This window comes from Brachyhypopomus gauderio, chromosome 7, assembly GCF_052324685.1.
Source record: "Brachyhypopomus gauderio isolate BG-103 chromosome 7, BGAUD_0.2, whole genome shotgun sequence".
In the NCBI taxonomy this organism is placed as follows: Eukaryota; Metazoa; Chordata; class Actinopteri; order Gymnotiformes; family Hypopomidae; genus Brachyhypopomus; species Brachyhypopomus gauderio.
The window spans coordinates 2,917,599-2,934,318 of record NC_135217.1 but is presented as its reverse complement, the minus strand read 5'-3'; the positions used below and the strand labels follow the sequence as shown (position 1 = coordinate 2,934,318).

The 16,720-nt window shown below is 42.8% G+C and overlaps 1 protein-coding gene across 1 annotated transcript; it reads left to right on the top strand.

Annotated features, from left to right (window-relative positions):
* Window positions 1-8,171: 8,171 nt before the first annotated feature.
* On the top strand, window positions 8,172-10,281 carry LOC143518469 (uncharacterized). The gene is made up of 7 exons (XM_077010952.1): window positions 8,172-8,287; window positions 8,380-8,466; window positions 8,650-8,715; window positions 8,978-9,079; window positions 9,232-9,318; window positions 9,738-9,884; window positions 10,046-10,281. Exons 1-7 carry the CDS (start codon window positions 8,194-8,196, stop codon window positions 10,279-10,281), a joined length of 819 nt encoding a protein of 272 aa, XP_076867067.1. The 5' UTR covers window positions 8,172-8,193.
* Window positions 10,282-16,720: the final 6,439 nt, after the last annotated feature.

Genomic DNA, 16,720 nt, shown 5'->3' with positions numbered 1-16,720 from the left:
AGAGCTAAATATTGTGCTTGTGGTTTGATTTGAACATGAGACTGAAAATTTATTATTTTAAATAAATGAGTGTGACGCGGGGACAGAGGCGGCCGAAGGCGAGGGTTGCAACAAATTATCTTTATTTTCCATAAGGGAATAAACAAAAGAATAACTGCAAAGCAGTCAGCTTGGCACTTCCAAAATACGGCTGGTTCTGAAAGCAGAGAGACAGAGATCCAGCGTCGAGCTCCAGCGAGGCAATGTGCAGCACTGGACTGAACGACCTGCAGGAATAAAAAGGTGCACAACCTAATGAGGAACAGGTGTTAGTATTCTGGTGAATGGGACGGTAGGAGTGGTTTGATGCTCGGGGCATGTGTTAGGAAGTAGTGCGAGGGGCTACACGCGCCCTCTGGCGGTGACCCGGCCTCCCCACCGTGACAAAGCCCCCCCCAAGGACCCCTCCCATCGACTACCACGTGGTCTTCCAGTTCTCCTCGGAGCCGGACAATCCGGATGCTCCCTGTAGAAGTCGGCGATAAGGGAGGGGCCCAGCACTTGAGAGGCCGGAATCCATCCCCGGTGGACACCCACACTTTGTCTCCCACCTGATAAGTCGGGGCGTCGCTCCTCTGACGGTCCGCCTTCAGCTTGAAAAGCCTGATGGCCTCTCTCAGACGCCGGTGCGTGTCCTCTCACACCCTCTCACTCCGTCTGCACCACTCCTCAATGATGGGTTGATTGGAGGAGGCGGTGTTCCAAGGGTACAGAGGAGGTTGGCGACCGAGCACGCACTCGAATGGGGTCCTCCCTGTGCTGAAATGTGTGAGGGAGTTCTGTGCACACTCGGCCCAGGGCAGGAGAGCGCACCACGTATCCGTGTGTTCACTGCCGTACGCGCACAGGAACTTCCCCACTTCCTGGTTGGCGTGCTCCACCTGTCTGTTAGCCTGAGGGTGGTAACCAGATTTTAAGCTCACTGTGACATTCAGCTTTGACAGGAACTCCTGCCACACACGCGAGGTGAACTGTGGTCCCCTGTCAGACACAATATCCACCGGCAGATCGAACTGTCGGAATATGTGCCTAAACAGGAGATCCGCCGTCTCCCACGCGGTGGGCAGGCCAGGTAGTGGGAGGAACCGAACCATCTTTGAGAACCTGTCAATGACCAAATTGACGGCAAAGTGCTTCCACAGCTGCTTGGGCACAGGGAGAGGAAGGAGCTTACATCGCGCACATACCGCACAGGAGGCCACCTGTTTGAGTACGTCACGGTGCAACCCGGGCCACCAATATCAAGCGCATAGCAGCTGGGCTGTTCTGGACACCCCGGGATGTCCTGTACCAACCAATGTGTGAGCCCAATTGATGAGAGCAGCGCGCTGCGTGGGGGGCACATACCTGCAGTGTGGTGGGCAGCTCGGATGGGGATTCGCGGCCTCGATCGTTCTGTCGATCTCCCACTCCAAGGCACCTACAAAACACTCAGGAGTCAATACGGGCTCATTGCTTGTGGACTCCGTGCTGCCCTGGAAAGACCAGGAGTGAAGGTGAAATTCGAGGTGAAACTCGCACTTCTTCAGTTTGCAATACAGGCGATTGCAGTAGCGTGCCCAGGACAGCCCTTATGTCATGCACATGTTGGTCCGGGGTCTGCGAATAGATCAAAATGTCGTCGATATAGGCGACAACGCATCTATTCAGGTATTCCCTCAGGACCTCGTTTGTGAATGCCTGAAAGAACGACAGAGCCGATGCCAAGCCGTAAGGCAAGACGCGGTACTCATAGTGCCCCGTTGAGGTACTGAACGCCGTCTTCCACTCATCCCCTTTACGAACGCAGATGAGGTTGTTGCCGCTGTGTAGATCGAGTTTGGTGAAAATCCTCGCTGACCTCAACTGCTCTAGTGCCGACGGCACCAGAGGCAGCGGGTAGGAGAAGTTCACCAAGAGGGAATTGAGCCCTCGGTAATCTACGCATGGCCTCAAACCACCGTCTTTCTTCTTAACGAAGAAGACGCTGGCTGAGGCGGGCGAGGTGGAGGGAGTTATATAGCCCTGCGTGAAAGCCTCCTTTATGTACTGACCCATTACCTTTACCTCCTCCTGGTACAGCGGGTAGACGTGAACGCATGGAGGAGTAGTACCGGCTTTAAGTGTGATATGACGGTCCCAAGGGCTGTGAGGTGGCAGCTGGGTAGCCTTGGTGGAGCTGAACACCTCGGCCAAGTCGTGATACAGAGCAGGAACCTCCTGAGTGGCGCTGATGTTAGGGCTCTCGATGCTTGTGGACTGCACGAACACACAGGGGGAGGACCGAGTGCCCGTGAGAGGCGCGACCCACTTTACCAATCTACCAGTCTGCCAGTTTATCACTGGGTTGTGCAATTTGAGCCAGAGGAGACCTAACGTGAGCGAGTGGCCTGTGAAGGGGAGAACATAAAAGCAGATTTTTTCCTGACGACCCTGAACCGAAAGAGTAACGGGTGCAGTGCGAAAATAAATAAAGCCACCGCCCACAGGCCGTCCGTCCAGTGCGTGCACACGGCGGGGCTCCTCCTGTCTCCTCAGGGGTACGCCCAGGCGGTCCGCCACGCTCCACCTCATGATGTTTCCCGAGGCTCAAAAACATCAAGAGACATCGCCCCGTGAGACACCGTAACCTCCCAAGTCATTAAATTGCCCATTAAATCAATCTCGTGATCATTACATTTAAAGGAGACATTTATGTCTGAAATACCGTACGGTGAAAAGCAATACCTCTGTGCCATGATTACATTTCGAGCTGTATTATATTCAATTCTGGCACAAATTCAGCGTTTTGGTTTTGAATGCAAGTTCTTGTGTATTGTTTTTCAATAAAGAGATAAAGTGCATTGACATGTAATGTAATAGTGCTTTTGCATTTCATTTTGGCACGTATTCTGCATGTTTGTATGGAAAAGCAATGCATTTTCTGGATTGCATTTCCATTTTTGCCTAGTAGGGATTACTTTTCAATTTGGCACTGAATCTTCCCCATAGCAAACACGCATCGTGAACACACCCTTTTTAAATAAGAAACCAACTTCAGCCACCGAATAAAGAGCTGCGAATAAGTAACCAAATGAATCTGAAACTGCGAACAAGTAACCAACTTCAGCGTCGTTTTTTACTTAATCTCTCCTCACGCTGTTCTCTTTTCTCGAGTGTCTCTACTAAAAAAAACCGGAGACCACCCATGAGTGATACTCACTCTTGGCCAATCAAAATGCTTTTAAACATTTATGTCTTACACTCATAACGTTTAACCATTTGCTACACCCAAGTTTAAACTGCAAATCATATTATACAGTTTATAACAAGTTTAAACATTTTAAACAGAAACAGTATGAATAAAATAAATAAACACCAACAAGCAGGGGCTACATCTATATTTATATATACAGATAAAAACGGTCTGCAAGCGAGTTAAATTTAATTAGTGGTGGGCTGTTATCGGCGTTAACGGCCCACATATCTACTTAGTAGGTGAAACCCCTACGTGGTATGTGAAAATGGGATTAACATTTTGCATTTTTTATGGCAGATTTGATAATGATTGTGACTAGACGGTGTTGTGTGTTTGGGAGCGGTTTCAATCTCATTCAGGTCCGCTAGTCTGGGTTGCACAGGTCTGGGTTGTAAACCTCTTTTCCGCGGCTGCTGTTAAAGGACTGTGGGAGTTTATGTATCAGCTCCAGCTGTGTGTTTTCCATCCAACTTTCTACTAGTTTGACTAGGTCAGTAGAATCATAGCCACACATTGTGTGGTGAGAACTGTCTCCGATCAGAACAGCATTCTTTCAGCATGTGTGTATTAGCTGTTGGTATGAATGTTACGTCTAAACTTGTATCTCAACTCTTTGAGTAGCTGAAAGATAACTGTGAATTAATATAAGTGTAGGGCATTGGAAATAAAGGACAATCGATATTATCAATATTGATATGTTAATATAGATTCATATCTATAATTTTTTTGACAGGCTGATTGACATCCTATCACATTACTTTGGTATGAAATCTGTTCACGTACCGAAATGACAAATATTTTCATGACCCGCAAAACAACATGGCTAGTTGTAGCTACACCCCAGATAGCAGAATAGTCTGGGCCGGATCCGAGTTTTCGCTGCCAAATCCGGGCAAAAGTCACATCTGTTTAGCAGATTTGGCCCAGCTCCACACCGGATTTTGGTTATGGTTCTGACTAACATTTCTGCTGCTGATCCTCTATACGGCTCCGGGACAGAGTCAGATACCGCATGTGGGTTAGTGCTGTTAGACGGGTCTGGCCCGGAGCTGCGGAGCAGCACAGGACCAGCAGGAGTTCAAATTCAAACGGAGGACTGACCAACCGACATTCACCAACCGACATTAGCCTGGTGAGTACACTGCTAGATTTATGGACTTTCCGTATAAAAAGCATTTTACTCAGGTTGTAGCACACACTCAATAGATGGACCAAAACAGAACCAAACATAATAACTAAATAGATATGTACTGGTTTGGTAGCTGTTCTGTGATAAAGATAACTCTTGGAAAAACGTAACGCTAAGCTAACTAGCCGCTAGCTAGCCTTAGCTAGCACAGGTTAAAATTGTAACCTATAAGTTAGCTAGACCTAGGCTAGCTTATCCCGCTAGCTAGCGTAAACTAGCTTATATCGGACTGAAAAGGTGGTGGGACTTCGTGTACAAATGTATAATATTATAACGTTTGATAAATACTACTTCAGGACAGTTTGCTGTTGACAACTCTTCTCTTTTATTTTAACGTTAATACAAGTGAACTCACTCAAAGAATAGCTGAATCCTCTCTCTCACTCCTCCCCCGCTCCCCACTCACACAACTTAACTTAAAGAATCAGTAACCCAATAATCCCTTAAGGATCATTACAATATACATAAATAAATATTAGTACACGGATGTGTATTGACTTCGTTGACTTTGTATTCGTTTCTTTCACAGTACAGGATGTTTTCGTTGGTTCTGCATAACTTATTACTCTTTTCCCGCTCATTCTTTTCAGACTATCTCTCTGAATCTTGGTGTTGAGAAGTAAGTGACTATGTAGCTATAGCTAACGTAGCTAACTAACCTAGCTAGCTAGCTAACGTGGCTAATATTACTGTTATCTGTGCTGCTTTTCACTAATTATGTAATCTGCAATACCCTTATATTTATGTCTCCTATATACTTTTTTTGTATGGGATGTTATTTGCCGTGAGGTAGCACCACTGCTTAAATATTATGAGGTAGCATCACTGCTTAAATATTATGTCAAAAGAAGGGCCCTTCAAATTGTGGTAGTTATGTTTTTTGTTTTTCTTAGTTTGTAACTCCATTTTATCAAGCCAACAGGTTAAACATTGCTTCATTTGTTTTTCAGGTGCTGTACATATGATGACGTATTTTCCGCTTAAGGTAATAAAACTTTTTCCTAAATTTGGTTAAGAACATTTTAAATGAAGAGATCCAAATTACCCGTGTCTGATTCTGCTCTAAGGAGGAGAGCTAGAGTAGATTACCAAATGACAGTTCAAAATCTTGAAGAAGGGATGTGTGTAAATAGACAGACACCTGAAGCCACTGGTGAAAGGGATAGGACCAGTAGGGAAGAGTTCAGACTTCAGGGTATGGCTGAGGAAATCCATGTGCATGCATGTTCACACAGCACAGGTGAATATTCATCTGACAGCATTAGAGATTCTGCAGTCAAAGGTGATGTACACAGCGTCTCAGTAGGTAGTACGTGTTGTAATTACTATGATATGACTGAGTCTGATGACAGCCAGAAAGAAATGTCAGAGACTGAGGAGACTGAAAGTCTAAGACATCGCCTATCAAATTGGGCCTTAACCTATGGTGTGTCTCATATTGCGCTTACTGCCCTTCTGGCCATATTGTGTTTCTACCATCCTGAGCTGCCTAAAGATGCTAGAACCATTCTACGCACCAAGACAAATTACTCTGTAAAGGAGATGTGTAGTGGTCTTTATCATTACTTTGGCATTGTGGCAGCTTTACAAAAGACATTGTCTAAGTGGAAGAGCACATTGGCCAATGGTACTTGCTTGAGACTTCAGGTGAACATTGATGGGTTACCCCTGTTTAAGAGCTCAAAAATGCAACTATGGCCAATTTTGGGTCTGTTGGTCACTGTACCTATGAAAGAGCCAGCTGTGATTGGGCTTTTTTCGGGCATTAAGAAACCCAATAGCGTTACATTTTTGGAGGATTTTGTCACTGAACTTGCTGACCTAGAGAAAGGATTTGACTTTGAGGAAAAAAGGTTCACACTAACTCTTGATTCAGTCATATGTGATACACCTGCACGTTCATTCGTAAAAAGCACAAAGTCCTTTAATGGGTATCACGGCTGTGACAAGTGCACACAGAATGGTGTGTACATAAATAATCGCATGACGTACCCACTTGTGAATTGTGTAAACAGAACAGACGAGTCATTTTCAATCAGAGCTGATGAAGAGCACCATCAGGGTCCACATCCCTTTACTGGTGTAAATATTGGCATGGTCTCAGTTCCCACTAGATTATATGCACCTTGTGTGCTTGGGTGTGGTGAGACGATTGATAAATCTCTGGCTCAAGGGACCACTTTGTGTGCGTCTACCATCCAGACTTGTGGACAGGATCTCTGACAGTCTTCTAAGCTTTCGTGCACACATTGCTGATGAATTTGCTCGCAAACCACGGTCACTGAAGGAGGTTGATAGGTGGAAAGCTACAGAATTTAGGCAGTTTTTGCTCTATACTGGACCTGTAGTATTAAGGGACACTTTGGACCCGGAAGTTTATTCCAATTTTTTGTTGTTATCCACTGCCATTGCCATACTAGTCAGTCCTAAACTGTCGGAGAGTCACAACAATTATGCAAGCAGCCTTCTAAATGCATTCGTTACTCATTTTGGTGCTCTGTATGGGAAGGATCAAATTGTTTACAATGTACACGGTTTAGTTCATCTAGCACAGGATGCCAAAAAGTTTGGTAATCTTAACTCAATCTCCTCCTTTCCATTTGAGAATCATTTGCGCAAGATCAAAAGCTTTGTCCGTAAACCCTCATGTCCCCTTGCTCAAATTATTCGAAGACTTTCTGAAGAAGACCAGTGTGATGACAGAGTCGTGAATGTGCCACAGTTTCGAAAGGAACATTCTCGCGGACCCGTACCTGTCGGCCCTGTCGTCGTTGCACAGTATGATGAATTTAAATCAGAAAAATTCACAATTAAGACAAAGGCAAACAACAATACGTTTGTGGTAGCAGGTAATGTGTGCAGCATTTCCAACATCATTGAGTGTAGAGATGATATTTATGTGGCCTACAGAAAATATACTGACTCGTCTTCATTTTTCAGTTACCCTTTTGATTCAGGCTTTTTAAATGTTGTCTGTGTATCTCAGTTACAGCCTGATGTTGAATTTTCTCAAGTGTCAGAGATCTCTCAGAAGTTTGTAGCTGTACCCCACAAGGACAGATTTGTCATCATCCCACTGTTTCACACAAAGGATTAGGGGCAGGCCACTTTAATCATCTTTTTTTTTTTTTTTTGTCTTTTTCTATTTTTAATTTAAATGTATTTATTTTAGAAGTACTGTGGTGTGTTGTTCATCGAGGAGAATACTGTAAATGTGATTCCAAGCAAATGGTTTCAAGATGGAGAGTCCTGGTGGCCAAATTATCCAACAGACCAGAGAATTAACAAGGCCATCAAGAACTGTGAAGAGCCTGGTCCTGGATGGAAAAAGTTCAGTGCCCGCATCATATGTGAGAAAGGCAAGTTAGTTCTCTTTGTGGTCCATGTGCACCTTTTAGGACAGACTTTGTGGATCACTGATCAACTGATCAAATTCATAATATTTTTTTATTCCACTGTAATGTCATTGAAGTGTTTTTGTGTGTTTGTTTGTTCGTGTGTGTTTGATTGTGCATTTATTTAATTAAAGCAGATGATCTAACTGATGCAAAAAGAAAAATCAAGCAGTATCTTGACACTGACACTGCTGGTTTACAATCAGAGGATGAGGGCTCACAGAAAAGGAGGAAAAAAAATATGTATGTACTGTAACTTACTGCAAGTTTAACAGAGGTCTTTGTTTTTTTCCTGTTCACTGATCGTCTTTTTCTGGTTTAGATACTTAAATGAAAGTGACAGTGACAGTGATATGTCTGGTAACGAAGGAAGGACATCTGTCCGAAAGGTTAATTTCAGGCTACCGCATATACCTCAACCTTTCCCACCAACTATTACAGATATTTGTAAGACTTGTTTTTATTCTTTTTATAATGCATCCCTATATAAAATGTTTACTGCTGTGTAATTGCATGCATTTGTATCTGTTTGGTTTTAGCTGCTAAACCCCAGGGACCGATCAATGAAGTAAGCAGGTCTGTTGCTTCCAAGCCCTTTCTATCTCGCATCCCGAATCAGGATCCAGGTAAAATTGCACATAGTTTGTTATGCGAGGGCCAACGCTTGTTTGTTTTACAAAAGGGGGAGTGGAGAGTATCTGGATTATTATCATACAGATTCACACTGTATTTCCTCTGATTTCTGTCTTTCTGGTTAATGTCAGGCATTATTTATTTACTACATTTTCCCTTCTTATTTCTGTTTTCAGGAAATAGTTCACAGATCTGCAGCCAAGGCTATAATACTGAACACTCAAACCCAGAAATGTTTTCTGGTAAGTGTCGTGTCACTCAAAAGGGTTGGGGCCTCATTTAGTAGACGTTGTAGTATTCCAGGTTATGAGCAATGCACACTCATTTAAAATTGTGTTTTATAAAATATGGACTGTACTGACACTGGTACTAATGGTCATACCCCAAACACTTTAGCTTTCCTCTTTTCTGTTTGGGGCAGTTAAACATGATGAGTTTTCTATGTTAATTTTAGGTGCAAATCTGTGCATATTAGTGTCTCTAAATGTATGTCTCCACTTTTAGCTGCCAACCCCCAGGGACAAAACCAAGACAAAAGATTTGCTGATCTTAGCTGGTCTGTTCCTTCCAGGCCCTTTGATCCTTTTGTCCTCAATCATAAGCCAGGTAAAACTGCACATGGTAAAAAATCACTCACATGATGATGTGCTGTCCAGGAAGAGCATTTCTAACAACTAAAAATGTCAACTTGGCAACCTGTATTCAGAGACTTGTCTCTTTTGTATTTCATCTCGGGCTTCTCTCTTTTCTAATATTAGGCATTACTTCTTTTCCTCATTCTCCATATGATGGGAACAATTCACAGATCTGCAACAATGAACATGAAGGAACACAAGTTATTCCAGGTAAGAGCTGGTATACAGCTAGTATACAGCTAAATGTTCTTGGGATCTTTCTGTTCGGCATAGGAATCACCAAACACATAGCAACAACTTTGTAACGTCCCACCAGATACCTGAACCATTATAGCAATCAACTAATAATTTTCACATTGGGCACCATAGCAACTACTTGCTAAAATCTTATGAACCACCTTAAGTAAACCCCTCTTCAGCTTGCTACATAGTCACTGGTCAAAATTCTTATAACAAAGGACAACTTTATGTGGCAGGAATATTATACTTCTGAAACCTACTACTATATCGATTTTCACAAACACAGTATACATATAAAGATTTCACATGTATAGATTGGTATCAGACAGTGATTCTAGATGATTCTAGATTCTTCTGTGTTATTTTTCCTGTATGCATTTTTTGTTTAGGTGCCAATTCTCAGGACCTTTTTGATGGCAGAAATGCGTCTGCATCCTCCTTGCTTACTTGTCCCAGAGGGATGGGAACAGAAGAGAAATGTGTTTTCAGGCCACAATTCAGAGTTGGACAGCATAGTGGCCCAATCTCTTGCTCAGGTGAACTATTTGTGTTCTCTGGTCATGCTTCACCAAGCCTAAAATGCAGCCATATTCAACTTTAGCTTGTTTTGGGCCCTAAAGCTGAAAGGCATGAACTTTATTTAAACATTGTGGAAATTAGTGTGAAGACTTTTTTCTGGATTTGTATTGTCTTTCAGCTGCAGAATTACACATCCTGCTTCTGCTTGAAAACATAAAGCAGCAAGTGTCACAGCTGTCAGCGACTGTTGGATTTCTGATGACTAGAGTAGGGTCCACTCCACAACTCCAGTGTGAAATGCCTGAAGAATTCCAGTTTCCGTTGGACAGCATAGATGAGGTTGATCAGTTTGAAGTGTGGATAGTGTCCAGAAAATGTAGAAAGAAAAAACAATCTTGTAAGTATGTATGTTAGCTTTCAGTCCATTGATGTACAGTACAGACCAAAAGTTTGGACACATTTTCTCATTCAAAGAGTTTTCTTTATTTTCATGACTATGAAAACTGTAGATTCACACTGAAGGCATCAAAACTATGAATTAACTATGAATTAATTATATACTTAACAAAAAAGTGTGAAACAATTGAAAATATGTCTTATACTCTAGGTTCTTCAAAGTAGCCACAGTAGGTGGCTCAGTAGGTGTTTTCTACCAGTTCTGGCTTTTTATTGACTCTTGACAGTGTATATATAGATGCAAGCTGTCGGTGGTTCATTTATTTTGCATTTATGTATTTGTTCTCACACACAGGTCTCTGCATTGTCATCTGTTGGGGGACTAGATACAAAGAAAGTAACCTGGAATATCCTGGCACGCCTCTTCTTGTAACGTTAGGAAGAGACAGAGAGGGATCCTTATGCAAAAGCACAGTGCTCTTTATTTGGCAGATAGATACAACCAGAGAATGCGAGATGTTAATGCATAAACAGAGTTGATCTAATGCCGTTTGTTGAGAGTGGTCTATCCGGTCCGGGGTCGTAACGGGAAGGCAGAGTCCGTACGGTACCTGAGGGCTAGGCAGAAGACGGGGTCGAGGGAACAGGCAGAGGTCGGTACACAGGAGAAACAGCAGGGTATGATAACGCTCGGTATGCAACATGGTTGGCAATACTTCGCGACGAGGTGTTGTGATGACGGTGTATTTGAATGCCTGGAATGTGGGCGTGGTGATGAGGAACAGCTGAGTCCTTAATGGCTATCAGGTGACATTCCTGACACTTCTCTTGCAGTGTTTCAAAGAAAATAAACTGGAAAGGGGTCAATGGGAAAAAAGCATTCCACAAAATGGGGAGCAAAACGATACTCATACGTAAGTATTAATACAAGTATTTGTTAATTTAGGATTTGAGAACAAATAAAACAAAAGATGTACTGTTCAGTCATTCAGTACTTTATTCCCCATATGTCAGTACGTGTTGCAAGGGTACAGAGTAAGAGTTTGTTTGAGACCAACAGAAGATAAGTACTAAAAGACTGCAAACAGTTTAGTTGTTTTGTGTGTGGATAAATTTAGGCATATAATTATGGTTATTATATAGTGTATTTGTATATAGTTAGACCATTTGTTAGAGCATGAGTTTTTGTTCAGTGTACTGCTGTAAGTTGCAGATTATTCTGTGCATCGTTTAACAGGGTTTGCCATTTGATCTATAGAAAATGTTGTTTTGTAGGGATTCCACGTTGAAAACAGATGTACCAAATCACATGTTAAATGTTAAAATGTGTTACCAAATTATTAATTGCATGTAAACGTGAATATTCTAGTAATATGTGCTGGCCTGTCTACTCTCACTTTTTTTTTCAACAATTTATTTTTAACTCCTTCCTTTTTCTTTTTGTTGTATTAGCTGTGGTTAATATTCTGTTGTCCAGCACTGCTTTCTCATTAATTTGTGTTTTTGTTTAGGTTCTGTTCGGAAATGTCCAACTTCTGCAGGAGCAACAGACACTGAAATAACTCGGCATGCCATCAGATGGTTCAACTTGTCCTGTGACCGAGGGGGTGGATGGCAAGAATGCAACAAGCAGTGAGAATGTCCTGTAGTGGTGTTTATACACAGTCATACCAGAATATTACACAGATATGTATGTGAGTTTTACAAAAAATAAATTTGGTAAAAAAAGAATTTGTTTTATTTATTGTTTATTTGTTTTTATTCAAATTGTGGAAGTGAAAGGACAGAACTATGAATAATACAAATAAAAAATGATTGACTGATTACATTTATTCAGAATTTTTAATGTTTTAAAACTAATTAAATAAATATTGCATTGCATTTCAATTTGGTTGAAAAATATTTAACATTGATATAGTTCATATTTTAAAACATACTAAAATAAACATTACTTTCTATAGTAAGTTTAGTTAAAGTATTGTGTTTGTATTTTAGAATCTAGTATGGAAATTATTTTCTACATATTTTAAAATGTAATTGTGTAAAGTATTGCATTAATAAGTGTAAACTAGTAGGGAAAGCATTATATTATATTTTACTAGAACTAGAAAGGTAAGATAGCTTGATAGCTTTTTCCTGTCTTTTGCCCTTCATGTATTGCTGTTTCTTCTGTCAGCAAACCTGATTCAAGTAATTGGCCGTTTCAGCCATTTACATGCGTGTATTAAAGCAGTGGAACCTCAATAGACTGCAGAGCAGGGCGTCGCCAGGACTGCATTATAGTAGTAAGCACACCGTTATAAACGCGCAGCTGATCCGGAGCCGGTCGGCGGATAGTAAGTGGATAGTAAGGGGTAAGTGGATCTGGATTTGGTGGATTTGGTAAGTGGGGTAAGTGGATCTGGATTTGGGCCGAAGGAACACAAAAACTACAAAGATCATGCGTGGTGCCGGTCCGGTGTCATTCTGAGTCCGTACGCCAGATCCATACTGAGACTGGACCGTTGTGCGTTTGGACGAAGGCCCAGGTCCGTTTTACGGACCTGGCCCGGATTTTATGACAGTTCCTGCCCAGATCCAGGCCGAATGCATTTTGCTATCTGGGACAGCATATGTTCAACACTGTTCCGTCTGATGTCATTTAATGACTAATGTCATAATCCGTGCCATTGCCATTTCTGGGCAAGAACAGAAGTGTCACAGCGGATGCCATCATGTCTCCGGATAACAGATTACTAAAATACAACATAACTGCATGGCACGATCGACACAATTAAAAAGGAGACGCAAGGAATTCTCCACGCAGATGAATAGATCTGGCAGTGCATATTCTTACAAAATAACAGTTGATCTGCGGTTTTAGCACAATGCACCAGCAAGTGCAGATTTTCGACAAGCGCAAGTCGTCGCCACACGATCGACACAATTAAAAAGGGGACGCAAGGAATTCTCCACGCAGATGAATAGATCTGGCAGTGCATATCCTTACAAAATAACACAGCTGATCTTCGATTTTAGCACAATGCACCAGTAAGTGCAGATTTTCGACAAGCGCAAGTCGTCACCACACATACCAATGGTATCTGAATATATATACATGAAGGATATGCAGAATATGCAGATTTACATGTTGCATCACTGACATTTTTGTGCACGGGATTTGCCACGCTATGGGTCTTCTCGGACACGGTAATTATTAACTCAATAACTGATTACATTAGTTTCTCAGTAGTACCAATAACAAACTACATAATTTACTCCAAGACAGTGTACGTACCGCTAACAGCAAGATGTCACCCAAACTCCAAACCAGTTCCCTCCTAGGTCGTTCTCACAAGTACAGAACTAACACGGAGTGAAAGATCAGCGCGTCAGTGCGCTGCAACAGAGCTAGCAAATAATTAGCAAAAAATACAGCATTCCAGCAGGCGGATCTGGCCCAGATTCAAAATGAATGACGTCTTGATTCGGTCCATGCACGACTCTGCGGAGCCCAGTCATGATTACCAGCACTAAGCCAGCACTTTCCCAGCTGCTAGCCAGAACAATTGTTATAGGGTCGGATATGGCCCACTTCATCCAAAATTTTCAGGCTTCATTCAAATTTTCCCAGGCTTTCCACCATAATATTGTGACGGCGCCGGGCACACGGACTGACAAGCCCCGTCCACGCGTCAGCAGAGGAGGCTTGGAGATGGGAGAGAGAGATTGGGAATTATAAATAGTCCGTTTAAATAAGTGAGTTTGATACAGTTATTTTGATGGTTTTAGTCAGTGGCGTGCACAGACATTTTGGGGGCAAGTGCTGGGGGGAAAGGGGGGGAGCACGTTTTAGCGCACGTGAAACAATTCATTATAAAATGAATATGAATGTTGCAATATGCATGTTGAATGAAATTTGACTTTTATTAGTAACATTCTCTAAACGTGAGTTTTCAATGGAAAAAGTCACACCGCCAACTGATAAAATCCATATTCAATATTAACTATATACAGTCATTGTCCTTCAGTTAACTTGTTTACCCTCCACTGTCTGCAGGCATTGTTGCATATATTTTGCAATTAGTAAATCAATATAGGCCTACAATTAAGACAGTAAAAAGACCAAAAAGTACGAGAAGGAGTTAGGCTACTGACTGTTGTCATTACACGAATGCAGATGGACATTTTTCATAGGTAATGGGGAACTTCCCGTTTCTTCTTTCACAAACGAATGTGTTAATTTATGTTGCCTAACAAAACCTATACAACAGAAAACGTTCAGCTTAACACATAGATTTGCAAACTCTACCATAATTATTTGTGTGTGGTCGTCCTCACGTTATCTATCATTGATTTGGGCTAGAGCGACTAGTTTATCAGGTGACCATCGGCTAAAAATGCTTAGTAGTTTGGTGCTGCATGAGACATTTTACTGCACAACAAAATGATTTCACGTTGGGCTTAGAGGGCAAACGGTACGATTTGACTTGACGTGTATGTGACCTGGCTGGTGGGGACGGGAGAAGAAGTCTATCTGAGCGTGTGTGCTGTGCTGAAGATGCTTCCTTCCACTCGCTGAACTGAACTGCTACTGCAGCGCATCTGGTGTTAAAGGAAGAGAGAGGTCGGGTGTGTGCGAGGTGGTGGCTCATTTTAGGGGATTGTTTTTAATCGCTCAGATTTTCAGAAGATCATTTCAAACCGACCTCAAAATGATAATAATAATAATAATAAACGAAGTTTCAAAAGGGCTCTTTCGTTGATAAAGGGCAGAGTTGTCTATGTGTCTATGTGTTGTCTATGTGTTCACGCCACTGGTTTTAGTTATAGTACTTTGGGTATCCATATGTGTTTGTTCTGTGGGGAAAACTGGGAGCACCCTCACCGTGAAGTGAGTGCAGCTGAGTGGGGTAGTTGCAGAGAGCAGAGTCAAGAGCAGAGAAGGATATAAAAAAAAAGCCTATAAGGTTTTAATAAAGTGCGTTTCTTGTTGAGATGAGCTTTTTGCGTAAGACTCCTTTCTTCGCCGCCATGACAATATATTAATGTATTGGGACTCTTCTGAAATGCTCATTGTTCATCACTATTACTAATAGTAATCGTAATAAGCTCAAAATTGGTATGTTTTGTTTGAGAAGGTAAAACACCAAATTGTTCTGGAGGTGTTCAAGGCTGCAGATCTACACCCATGCCGTACCAGATCATATGCATTTACTAATATATATTTCTTTCATATTCTTTATTTCATAAAATGTATTTTATTAATAAACCACATTCAAAGAAATCAGTGATTCTTGAGATAAGGGACAAAACACGTCCACCAGATAAAACTCAGATTCAGGGTTACAAATATGTATGGGGCAGTCATGGCCTGGTGGTAGGGAACTGGTCTTGTGACCGGAGGGTCGTGGGTTCGATTCCCAGACCTGAGGCCATGACTGAGGTGCCCTTGAGCAAGGCACCTAACCCCAACTGCTCCCCGGGTGCCGGGCTAGGGCTGCCCACCGCTCTGGGCATGTGTGATCCACAGCCCCCTAGTAATCAATAGTGTTTGTGCAGATGGGTTAAACGCGGAGGACAAATTTCGATTGCGGTGTAAAAATCACAATTGACAAAATATGGCACATTTAAAAATATATATACATGCATGAAATTGTTTTTACTGTGATGGGCAGGGTGAGCGAAATGAAAGCCCCTGTAGTCCAGGAGCTGAAACACAGAACACAAACATAGGTTAGCTCACCTCCCTGGGCGGGACCCTAGACCAACTGGTGAATCAATGAGATGACAACCACGCCCCAGTCGGTCACAGGGTCATCGCACCCTAGCGGGCTTCTGACCGCTGAGTCCCCCATGGTGTGCGGACGGAGAGCAACAGCTGCCCATCTGTCCGTGGTGCCTGAGTCCGCAGGGTCCCAGTCAACATGTCCATGTGGGCCCCACATGGGTTTGAAATGGGCTGGCACATGGGCCCTTTTTGGGCAACCCAGCTGGGACCCACAAAGATTTGTCCATCGGCTCCACATGGGCCCCATGTGTGTTAGCCCATGTGGGCCAATATTGGGGTCAATGTGGGCCTCAGGTGGGCCCCGTATGAGCAATGATTCACTGGCCCTATATGGGCCCATTGTTTCTGTGGGATAATGACGGGGCCAAGGTGGGCAACAAGTAGGGCCCTTATGGTTGACTGCAGACACCTGCTTCAGCCCCATTAGGGGCCCATGGGCAAATCCTTATAGGGCCCATATGGGTTATGCAAAGGGGGCCCAAATATCAGTCCATCACTCACTAGAACAGGGGTACTCAACTAAATTTGTCCGCGGTCCAATTTTGGCAGATACCTGTGACCTGAGGTCCGGTGCGGCAGGGGTGGCGAACGTAAGTTGTTGAGCGGGGGTGGCAAACGTAACACTCGTGATGGAGTGTTTTTTCAATAGCCCTGAAATAAATGCTCCGGTTTTTTTTTTTTGTTTTG

Bases quoted from the DNA above. Each gene is read 5' to 3' on its own strand.
- LOC143518469 (XM_077010952.1), top strand. From the start codon at position 8,194: ATGTCTGGTAACGAAGGAAGGACATCTGTCCGAAAGGTTAATTTCAGG. The intron at 8,716-8,977 runs GTAAGTGTCGTG...CTCCACTTTTAG, and splicing joins AAACCCAGAAATGTTTTCTG to CTGCCAACCCCCAGGGACAA. The intron at 9,885-10,045 runs GTGAACTATTTG...ATTGTCTTTCAG, and splicing joins TGGCCCAATCTCTTGCTCAG to CTGCAGAATTACACATCCTG.